Here is an 11,914-nt window from a genome sequence, read left to right on the forward strand (position 1 = left end):
ACAGTGTTTCCAGAGGATCTGTGTTTACTAAAAGCTGTTGCACTCCAGCCAGAACAGGTGTCAGTCATAGCAAAATCTCATGGCAGCTATTCAATCTGAAGGCAAAAGAGTTTGACATCACACCAAAAAAAAAAAAAAAAAAAAAAAAGCCAAAAAAAAGCATCGTTAGCAACTTCTCCACTCTCCATCTTGCTTATAGCCTTGGGAAAGAAAAGGTGAAGAGCCAAAAGGAGGAGAAAACCAGGTGTACCAGGCACGGCCCCAGCACAGCCACCCGAAACAGGCATCTCCCTATCACCAGGCGATGCTCCGGGTGGATCTGTCCCCTCTGTGACGGAGCCACATCACCCACCGCCACCCAGCTGCCACGGGTGGACTCCAAGCAGCACCCACCTACCCCAGGACGGCCCCGTCGCACACCCGAGCTGGCCTCATCCCACCCACAGGCCAGCCAGCTGCCTGCTGCCTGGAGATTTACACCGAGCATGATCAGAGCAGGCCCCGCGCTGCCTGTTCGACACTTCCCACCAGCCAGACACCGACCCCTGCCAATGCTGCCGACATCCTCGTTAGCACCCTGCCCGTGCCTGCCCTGCTCCCGGCTGCTCTGCGTCTGTCCGAGCGCTCTCTCCGCAGTTCCCCGGAAGCAGAATGGGGGCAAGTCCCCGAGGTGCTCGGTGCGGGCTGGCACACCCTGCTCCTCCAGCCCACGCCAGCGTCCCGCTGCACTGCTGTCGAGGGATTTCCCCGCCACATCACGCGCACGTCTGTGTTTATCCCTTCCGAGCCTCCAGGGCGGTGCTAACAGGCGGCGAGGACGGGAGAAGCCGAGGAGTGTCCTCCTCACCCAGGGACTATCCATACCTCTGCAAGGCGGGTGAAAGGAGCGGGGCTTTGTCCCAGTTTTAGAATCACAGAATGGTTTGGATTGGAAGGGACCTTTAAAGCCCATCCAGTCCAACCCCCCTGCAAGGAGCAGGGACATCTCCAACCAGACCAGGTCGCTCAGAGCCCCGGCCAACCTGGCCTGGAATGTTTCCAGGGATGGGGCATCCACCTCTCTGGGCAACCTGGGCCAGCGCTCCATGAAAACAGCGGCTCCAGGCTCTGCCCAGTGAATGCATTTGCCCAGTCTGACTGGAAACCATCCCTGGTGAGGCTGCTCTGCTGTCTCTGCCTCCATCCACCCGCTCGCTGCCACAGCACCATGCCCCGTGCAAGCTCAGGAGGGCAGACATCTCCATCCCACTGCCCAGCACTGCGCAGTTAATACTCCAGCAGCAGCCATTCCCCACATCCAGGCACCCGCTGCTCTCTGCTCCCCAGGAAAAAAAAAAAAAAAAAAAAACAAATAAAATCATCACCAGTTTGCTTTCCCTTCCGGAGTTGCACCCGTTTCTATGCCAGAACAGCAGGAAAGCCACACGCCTGCTCGCGTTTAACACGGGGTGTGCGCACCAAGGCTGGGGACGGGTACACAAAACCAGCACCCAGCCATCTGCAAGGGCACTGGGCAAGCAACCTTGGAGGTGAGGGGGATCGTGCAGGAGAGATCCGCAGGAAATGCTTTCCCCAAAGCTGGCACGCCGCAATTGACTTCCTGCAGCCTGGCCGGCTCCCCTCCCTGCAAGCACAGCACGCCAGGCAGCTCCTACACCTTGTTGTATTTCATCCACGCTGCCCCAAGTTTCTCCTGCTCGCTTTGTCCCCTGATACCAGACAGGCTCAAAAGTAAAACAAGGCAAAGATTTATTAAGTGGGGCTCACCGTAAAGGTTTCCGAGTTGCAGTTGTGGAGTCTGGAAACAGGATTACAAGCAAAGCAAATCACGAAACACAGCCGCAACCTCTGCAGGGCAAGACGTGACCCCTCACTTGCTCCAGCCCATCTCACACCCAAGCACGTGGCGCACACTGGCTGGGGCAGCTGCTCGGCTGGCTCGTAGCCGCTCGCCACCGCATGAACCTCTCCATGCTGGCCCGGGGCTTCCTCAGCCTCCCCTCTGCTGCACTCACCTCCATCAGCTGGCCCAAGCCTGATCTTCAGCAGAGCTTCTACCACGCCTTGCCTCAAACGAGCTGCACATGTATTTGTCAGTTCAGAGCACTCATAGCTCTTATTCGAGACCATAAACAGCCTCTGCTCCACTCTGGTGAGACCCCACCTGCAGTGCTGCGTCCAGCTCTGGAGCCCCCAACATCAGAAGGACGTGGACCAGTTGGAGCAGGACCAGAGTTGGCCACAGAGATGATCAGAGGGCTGGAGCACCTCTCCTGTGAGGACAGGCTGAGAGAGTTGGGGCTGCTCAGCCGGGAGAACAGGAGGCTCTGGGGAGACCTTACAGCGGCCTTCCAGAACCTAAAGGGGGCTGCAGGAAAGTTGGGGAGAGACATCAGGGCCTGTTGTGATAGGACGAGGGGTAGTGGTCTTAATACAGAAGGAAGCAGATTCAGACTAGATATTAGGAAAAAAAATTTTACACTGAGGGTGGTGGGACACTGTCAGAGGTTGCCCAGAGAGGTGGTGGATGCCTCATCCCTGGAAACGTTCAAGGCCAGGTTGGCCGGGGCTCTGAGCAACCTGATCTGATTGGAGATGTCCCTGCTCCTTGCAGGGGGGTTGGACTAGATGACCTTTGAAGGTCCCTTCCCACCCAAACTACTCTATGATTCTATGATTCTTCAGACATGTCCTCAGAACAGTGGTAGATATGGGATAAAGGCATCGTCCTCATGCATGTCCTGGGACAAAACCTTCCTCCTTGATCAGATTGATGAGTCCCATCATCCCCCACCCAAGAGCTGGACAAACAAAAAGCTGAGTGTCACGAAAAGCTAAGAAGGGGAACAGTGTTCTCTCATCCCCCCAATATCCATTGTTTTTCCACACTGAGCTCACAAGAAAGAGACGTGAAGGCTTGAAGCCAAACTCCAGGAGGCAGCACCTTGTCCATATCCTGGGAGAATGAGCTGCAGAGTCATGAGGGCCAGCGGCAGGGAAGGGTGCCGCCGGCTCCCTCCAGGAGCACCAGCCATGGCCACCGGCCTGTGCCTGGAGAATGGTGGATGCAGGCGGATATGGGTCCCGGCAGGACACTCGCAGCAGTCTCTTGGGTGAAAGCAAACAAACACCTGGAGGCATCTGAACAGCCTTGCTGCAGCCCAGTTTGTCCTCACACCCAGCCCTCTAGTCTCAGCGAGCAACCCAAACCCACTTGGATTCAGTGGCCGCTTTGCATGAGCCAGTGGTTTCCTGGGAGGCTCAGAAAAGCAGGATCTCCCCTGGAGACCAAAGAGCATCCAGGGACTCCCTGTCCTCTGCTCCAAGGATCCGGGGTCTGGAGGGTCCAGCCCCTGTTTGACCCTACTTGTCCTCCTCTCTCCCGCCTCGCAGCAGCAGAGCAGCCCCCCAACAAGAGTCCCTGCAAGCCAGGGTGAGGACCTGCAACCAGAGCTCCCCACGCTCTGGCAGGTCCCCCTGCAATATGGGGACGTGTTTTGCAAGCTGGGATGACGCTTCCCATGGAGCAGGACTCGTGTCCACCCACTGACGGATCCCAAATAAGCTCAGCCCAGCCAGGCACCGGCAGCGAGCTGCTTGGCATGGGGTAACCCTCGTCTGGGATATGGGTTGTCCTTTGGTCCGCTGCGGACCAGGTGTCCCCATGACCCCCAAAACCTAGGGAGGAGCAGAGGTGAACCAAGCCTTTTGCGGCCAGACTGACCGTCTCCTCCTCCTCTCCCATGCTGGGGGCTTGGCAGCCGGCAGCAGGCTGCCCAGGAGCCCGGCCGCGGAGCCCATTGTTCCCTTTGTCTGGCCTTTGGAGCACGAGCCCACGCGGCTCAAGGCGTCCCCTCCGCCATGGGGACGTTCACACGCTCAGCCACCCTTGCCACCCCCCGATCAGTTCAGCCAGTGGGCGAGGGGCCGAGCGCCTCCCTAAACCCAGCCTTTGACCCCCAGATGAACCCCAGGCTGAGGACAGCTCCCCTCCTACGCCAGCTCCAGCCAGACACTCTCACCCTTCCGAAACGCGAGCAGGGCAAAGATGAGCACCAACAGGCATTTTCCAGGGGACCTTACCCCTCAGCCGGCCACTCTGCCAAAATCAAGAGCCTGCGTAAGGCCGGAAGGGGTTCCCGCACCCTGAAGGTCCACCATCACGGCCAAGGTCACGAGCGCCTGGAGTGACACGGATCCCCACGGCACTTTGCCTTGGAAGCTGCACGCGTTCTTGAAAGCCGAGCTGGAGGGCGATGGGGCCCTCGCTGAGTGCGGGCACCCAGCATCGGACCCTGGAGAAGACGCCTTTCCCTTTGGGACCAACCGCCAGTACAGCATCTGCCACGGGAAGCTGCGCCAAAGGGATTCCTGGTTTCTCCCACCTCCTGCAGCGAGCCAGAGATGCAGAACAGCACCCCGCTTTCTGCAGCCCAGCATCAAGGGCTCCCCGATGTCCCCAGGACAGGCAGGGATGGGCTTCACCCTGCCCAGCGCGCTCCTGCCTCCACCCTCCCAGTTTTACACCCGCTGCTTGAGAACTCAAGGGCGAGTGAAAAAAAATATAAAATAATGGATTTACACCCCTTCATCACCCTCTTCCTCACACCTCCCGCACTCCGATGCACCTCTGTGCCCCACACAAGCTGCAGCTTTCCTGCAGCCCCTGTATCTCTCCTGTACCAGCATCCTCGCCCTCCTTTCCCAGCCTTTCCCAGTTCTGAGTTGGTGCTTTCAAAGAGCCATCCACAATGACTTTAAGATCTCTTTCTTAAAATGCTAATAAGTAATTTAAAGACTGCCACTGTGCATGCATGGGTTTAGGGTAATTTTTTTCCATGTGAATCCCTTTTCATTCATCACTGACTACATTTAATCTGCCACTTTATAGCCTGGTTATCCAGCGTCATGAGATCCTTTTACAATATTTTAAAGACAACTGTTGTTTTTATCATCCTGAATAATTTTGTATAATCTGCAAACTTTCTCGCTTTCACGTTCCCACCCCTTTCCAGCGCGTTTATAAATACGGCGCACAGTGCAAGCCTCACGCTGACCCCTATCCAGTGGGAAAACTGACTCTTTGTTTCCCCCTCTTTAAGCAGATTTTAATCCATAAGAGAGCCCTTCCTCTAAAATTACTGCTTTGGAGTCTTCTGGATCACCCAGGGAGCTCTTCTTAAAGGATGCTCGTCCCATTCGCTGTGGCCCAAATAGTTGTTTTATCAATTTATTTTAAAATATAAGCTCTTCTGCCATGACGTCAGGGCAGCCTCTCAGCCCTGCCCTGGGAAGGAAGGCTCCTTGGCAGGAGTGCTCTTGGCCGCAACCATGTGGGGGGACACCCAAGTCGTTCCACGTCTCCCTATCCTGGTCGGGTTTAACCTCTTGATTCTCCTTTCTCGGGTGGGGACCTTGGCAGGGATAATTCATTTCTCCTCACGAGTTATTTTTCAAACTCCTCTCAGGCTGCCATATATGGTTTTGCATTCACCCCGCCACAGGTTCTGATTTTTTTTCCTTATTTTCCCCTTTTAGACACCACTTCTACTTTCTGAAGAACATCTTTTTACCTCCAGTGACCTCCTCCAATTTGCCATTTAATCAAGATTTATTTTCTTTTTTTTTTTATAACTCATAAGTTAAATGGCTGCACACATTTATCCTGAACTTTAATACCATTTCCCACATCATGTGCAAGAATTCCCTATTTTAGCTGCTCCCTTCGGCTAACTCCTTCATTTTGCCCGACTCACAAAATGTTACTGTGTAGTATTTTTAAGTGCTGGTATTTTACAGATGAAATGGATTGCCTCTAAGAAAGGAAAGAACATGATTTATTAGGCCAACTGATAAAGCTTCACCAGCTTTTGGAGATCACCAGCCCCTTCTCACGCTCATCGGGAGACTGAACCCGCTCCTGCGGAGCCAGCCCCACACCTCGCAATGTGTCACGCCGGTCTAAACCCAGAGGTCCTCCTCTCGCGGGCTCTCCGCAGAGCCACCATTATCTGCAGCCCCTAAAACTGTGATTTCTGAATAACATCCCCATGCGATCCTTACGGAGGCAAGGACCATCCACAATTACAGTTGCGTTTTCTGCCCTCATGGTCCGTTTCATCCTCCTCAACGTTTGGTGCTGTGAGTTGGGTCAGAGGGGCAGCAGAGACGCAACGCTGCTCCCTCCATCCCCGAGCCTGGAAATTCAGAGAGAGGCGGACAGCACAGCACGATTACCGCTCCAGCCTGTTTGCTCGGGGGGGCTGGCACGTCTCGCACAAACTGCCATCCGGCCAGCACGTGCCCAAGACACCCGATATCAATATGAAGTCGGTATCGATATATCCCCATGCACCCCCCTGCAGCGCATCTCCTCCCTCGCACCCTCCTGCTGCTGCCTCCCGAGGATCCCTGCCCATCCCCAGCATCCCCCCATCCCGCACTCCCTGCATCCTTGGGTACCAGCCAGGGCTGAGCCCCCTCTCAAACCCCTCCCGGGGCGCTACCTCTCCCTTCCTCCCGCCCACACCACGCATCAGTGCCTTATTGCGAGAGGCCCCGTGGTTACCCCCTTTTCTAACGGCTAAACTTTTGCCTCCAAGGATCTCCCCGCTACCCCCATCCCGATGCGGTCCAACAGGCAGCTGCACTTCACTCCGGCATCTCTGCAACCCAAAAACCAGGTTTTTGAGGGATTACAAACCAGGGTGGGAGCAGACAGGGGTCTTTAGTTTAAAAAAAAAAAAAAAAAAAGGATTTTTTTTGTGGGATGGGAACCCCGCAATTGCTCCCGGTGCACCCCTACACCAGCATCCATCGCAGCAGCATCAGTCTGTGGGGCGCGTGTTGGGGCAGGAGCAGGGGGCTCATTCTCCTTTATCACAGCTCTGGCTGCGCTCGCACAAAAGTGCTCGGGCCTCAGGAGTTGTCTCGGCATCCAGTATTTACCCAGCTCCTCAGGCCGGTTTCACAGCCCCGCTTGTGCCCACCCCTCTTTACAGCCAGCTCAGGTATGCGTACACAAACGGCTGCCGACCAGTGCGGGCAGATCCTTAGCCCGTCTGCAACTGGGACGGCTGCTCCCATCCTTGGGGGGACAGCCCCAAAAACCCTTGGCAGCATCCCCGAGGCACGGCCACATCCCCTTCACACTCTGTAGGGTGTCCAGAGGAGCTGGGGGACATCAGTGGCCACCCCGTCCCCTTGGCATCCACCTCCAGCATCTGCTCCCTTGGCTTCTATCACCCAGAGAAGCTAGAAATACAGCAGGAATCAGGAGTGACTGCTGCTCCCACCCGGGAAGAGCAGGGGTGCGGAGCTGCAATGGCAGCTACATGGACATTTCATTCATATTTATTTGGTCTCCAAAAGGAGATTTTTCTGCCGCTGCCCCTGTAATGCAAAGGGCAGGCAGGTGCAAGGAATGCATCTTGTCAAAAATTAACCCAGGACACAGGGCCGGGAAGGGGAGGCACCGGCAGGGAGACGGCCAGCACGGGGCTGACCCGCAACCATGGCCTCTGCTCCGCACCTCAGTCCCATTTGCCAAAAATTTGTTTCCAGCCTGGACTCAGGACGGCGTTTGCAGATCTAGAGTTCAAACCCTTGGGGTGGATCGGGTCCTCGACAGCTCCCAATATTTTCCCTGGGCCTGCTGCTCCATCGCATCCCTCTGGAGCATGCTGGGATGCTCCCGCAGCTCCTACGGTCTTGTCCTGGCAGGTCCCGGGCACACGTCACCTCCCTGGAGCGCCAAGGCTAAAGCAACCACCCCGGTGTCACCCAGAATCCCAAAGGGATGCCTGAAGTCTTCCTCTGCTGAGATCACAAAGCCGGACGCGACAAGGCGCAGACAGAGCCCTGTGTTGGCTGGCATCGCCCCTGGACCTGGAGGAGGCTGCGGAGGAGCTTGCCAGTGGATCATGGCCATGTGTCCAAGAGAGGCGACCATATTTTAACACTAAAATACGTCATAGCATACACAAAATACAATACACTGCATATTATGTCCACATATGCAATACAATAAATGCATAATGTACGTTGTGTACATTTCCTCACGTTATTAACCACGTAGATGCACACAAAGGTGCTATCTCCAGCTGGCTCGGAGGACAGGCACGGGTGTTTGTGTCCAGCACCTCAGCCCTGGGAGAGGATTCGTGCCTCCCGTCCCATCATCCCTCTCCAAGCCCAAGGCCAGGCTCAGGATCGCGACCGCCCGGCACAGAATTACGCCCAGTATTGTGATGCTGCTTCCCAGGAAAACTCGTGCCAGGCGATTCTCCCTCGCTCGTCAGAGCCTGCGCCGCCACCTCCGCACTGCCTGCACCCTCGCAGACGTACGTTCGGGCCATCTCGTCTCTCCTTTTGCATTTTTTGGCACACGGCTGGCTTTCCTCCAGCCCTCGGGAAACTTGCCAGCAAGGTTTATGAAAAGTTAACTCCAACGGGGTGAAGAGCGCCTTTAGGGTTTTGGGTTTTTTTTTCCACCGCCTTGCATGCGAGTAAGCTGGGCTGTTGATTTTAAAATACCTAAGTGCCCTTCCCAGCTCCCCCCCAAAAATATCTGGGAAGTCTCGGTACTCTAAGATACGCGCGTAGCATACGCCAGCAGGAATACAAAGAGGAGCAGTTAGTGATAGCGGCACGGTTACCAACCGGTGCGGGATCCAGACCCTTCCAGGACTCCTTTGTTCTTGACTTTCTGGTTGTGTTGTTTTTTTTTTTTTTAAAAAAAAAAAACGGACAAAAAACTCCTTTGCTTTTATAAGCCTGAACTTTCTCAGCTGCAGATACATTACCTTGCAACCGCCTCAACAACTGCATGCAATTCTTAACCTCTGCTTTATGTACGTTGTCATCCACCTCCCTGTTTTCCATATTGATTTATGTTTTACGTTCTTTTCACATTTCCTTTTAACAGAGCCGGTTTTAACCAAACAGCCTTTCCTCCCAAGCCCGAGACACGCATTCTGCTGGCCAGTGAGGAATGAACTTCCAATTTTCATGCACAGTCCTGTTTGTATTTCCTTCCCTATCAGCTTTGTTTCTAATTAAGGTTTGTTAAACACAAATGAATATATAGCATACAGAGAAATATAAAGCATGTAGATAAATAAACACCCCACACACACACTCACTGACTAAGGCTGCTCTTTCAACCGCGGATCCCAAAGCACTTTGTCATGTTCACTAACAAAAGCTCGCGGCTCTCTTGGGAGAGACGCTTGTATTATTTTACGCCTTGTAATTAGGAAAACTGAGGCACGGAGGAGACAAGTGAAATTACCAGCACTACAGAAAAGCTCTGTAGTAGAGCTGAAAACAGGACTCAAGAGGCAGGATCCTCGGGCAAATAACCAGAATGCTTTTTTTCCCCTGAACGAGCCCTTTTTTCCACCCATTTTGGCCCTGGGAATTTGCCGGAGCTGGCGACGGCGGTGCAGAGGGCATTGCCATCATAGAGCTGCCCTGTGGCCAGGGGGATGTGGTGGGGTCCAGCCGCCGCCTCCTTGGCCCGCGGCCGCTCTTGGGTCAGTCCACCCGCACCGACGGGGCCCAGAGCATCCAGGACAGGCAGACAGACGCCACGTGCAAGCATTCCAGGGAGGCAGCTCCCAAAGAGGAGGAAGGAGCAGAGGCGCGCCCAGGGAGTTGCGTCCTGCGCGCCGTCGCCTCGCCGGCTCCACAGAAGCCTCTGCAAGGAAGGAAAGGCTGGCAGGCGGTAGCTGGTTGCCATGCGTGGCGAGCCACCATTGCAGCCCCGTGACACACACATGCACACAAGGCAGGAGGCAACACTGGAGGCACGGGGGCCACCCTGCCAAACCAGAATCAACATGTTCAGCCCCAGACAGGGACGGGTGCTGGAAGCAGGGTCCCCTTTGACCATCGCCTGGGGAGCATCGCCATCCATAGAGGAGCGCACCTTACGGCGATCACCTCAGGTGGGTGAAACCCCCGCCAGCACTGGCCGCCCCCAGTTATTACCCATCCCTGGGGATAAGCAATGAGCTCATGCATGCAGTCCCAGTCGCTCCTGCCATGGCGGTGGGAAGGTCACTCATGTCTCCAAGCAAGCGCGCAAGAAGCCCTGGGAGCCGGTCGCTGACCCCCCGGCACTGCCCAGCAGCTCGTCTCAGCGTGCAGGAAGGGCAGGGCGGGGTGGAGGTGTCACCACATCCCGCACCACTGGCTCCCACCCCACCATAGTCAGCAGCATCGGCTCCACAGGACCAAGCCTGCTTGGACGCTGCCGGCCAAGTGCCAACCCCATCGGAAGTGTTGATGCCACTGGCTGATCGGGCCAGACGTCCCACGCGGACACGTATGCTCCCACAAATGCACTCATCACCCCAACCCCCCTCCCCATAATTAAAAACATACTGGGCTCATTTGAATAGCAAAGCTGGCTAGCACTCTCCACTGCAACGTAAATAGTCCTATTTATGCCAAGCTCCCATATTGTAAATATCACGATGTATAGCTGGCCAACCCATGAGTCATCTCCCAAAACTCCAACTTAATAAATGGTGCTTCATCCACGTTCCAGACAAACACCATCCACGCGGCTCCCATCGCCCGGCGCCTCCACGCCCAAGGCCAACGACGGCCACCCCACCGCCTGGCGAAGCCACCCGGCCCCCTGCTGCCTGGGACGCAGCCCTCTTGCGATGGGCACACACCCGTGGACGGTGTCGTTTCGTTAGGCTGAGCCAATTTTCAGCTTGACACCTTGCTCTCACCCCTGCCCGGCCCAGTTCTCCGGCGTTTTCCGGAGCGGGATGGAGGCAAGCGGGCATGGCCGAATCAGGCTCGGCAGCGGGAAGACGAGTCCGTCTGTGCCTGGACCCCACCATCGGGCTCTTGCCCATCGCCTTCCCGGCACACCGGCTCGGCTTTGTCTCAGCACGGGGGTGGAATTCGGTGGGGAGCACGGTTCCTGTTAGGAGAAGCTGGGCGCCAACGGGGAAGCCGGCCAGGGGCTGCGGGATGCTGGCGAGGCCTTGTCGAGGTGCGTCCCAAAAAAAGCCTCTCAGCAGCAGCAAAGCCCCCGGCCATCCCTGGCAGAGAAGCTGCGTGGTACCCAATCGATACCCGGGGCACCGGCTGCGGGGGTGCCGGCCGGGATGCCCGCTCGGGATGCTCCGCCTGGGCGAGAGACAACGGGGACGCGGCGATGGGGAAGGGTCTAGGGGGCGAGGGGAGGGCGGGACACGGACACCCGAGGCGTCCCCCAACTCCGCACCGCGCTCCGGCGGCAGCACCTCCGGCCGGGGCAGCACTTCCCCAAAACTTCGCCCTTCCCCTCCAGCGCAGCGGCTGGGAGGGGCTGGGCGGGGGGGGGGGGGGGAGCAACGTGCCACCTCCCTGCTCAAAAAAAAAAAAATAAATAAAATTGAGTAAAAACCCAAAGAGGGGCTCGCTGCCCGGGAGGTCCCCCACCCCCTCCCCCCTTACCTTCCACGGCGGCGAGCAGGGGCAGGAGGGCGAGGGGCAGGCAGCAGAGCCACAGCGGCCCCATGGTGCGCGCCGGGCCGGGCATCAGAGGCGGCGGGGCCGGCGCTCCATGGAGGGGGGAGCGGGGCGGCGGGAGCGCGGAGCCGAGCCCCCCTGGCTGGGGCCGCCGCCGGCGCGGGCACGGCCGCGGGCACGGAGCGGCACCGCCGGGCCCCGCCGCCCGCCGCCGGGCCGAGCCACCGCGCGGGGGAGGGCCCCGCGCCCCCCGCCCCGCCCCGGGGCACCGCGCTGCCGGCGGGGGCGGCGTGGGGGGGCGGTGGGGGGCGGCCGGAGGGGAGGGGGGCGGTGGGGACGGAGGGAGGACGGGGAGAGGGGTCCAGGGGGCGCGGGTGGGGGTGAGCGGCGGGCGGGCGGGCGGCGGGTGGTGGCGTCCCCCCCCGCCCCGTCCCGC

The 11,914-nt window shown here is 57.4% G+C and overlaps 1 protein-coding gene across 2 annotated transcripts in view; it reads right to left on the minus strand.

Annotated features, from left to right (window-relative positions):
- EPHB2 (EPH receptor B2) overlaps positions 1–11,567 on the minus strand; it is a 128,373-nt gene extending 116,806 nt beyond the window's left edge. For both annotated transcript variants that reach the window (XM_086764322.1, XM_086764321.1), the window contains exon 1: positions 11,464–11,567. In XM_086764322.1, the coding sequence (XP_086620448.1) occupies positions 11,464–11,548 (85 nt within the window). In that variant the 5' untranslated portion in view covers positions 11,549–11,567. The remainder of the gene's footprint in view (positions 1–11,463) is intronic.
- Between the last annotated feature and the right edge of the window lie 347 nt (positions 11,568–11,914).

The sequence above is a fragment of the Chlamydotis macqueenii genome, chromosome 21, assembly GCF_036417535.1.
Source record: "Chlamydotis macqueenii isolate bChlMac1 chromosome 21, bChlMac1.mat, whole genome shotgun sequence".
Lineage (NCBI taxonomy): Eukaryota > Metazoa > Chordata > Aves > Otidiformes > Otididae > Chlamydotis > Chlamydotis macqueenii.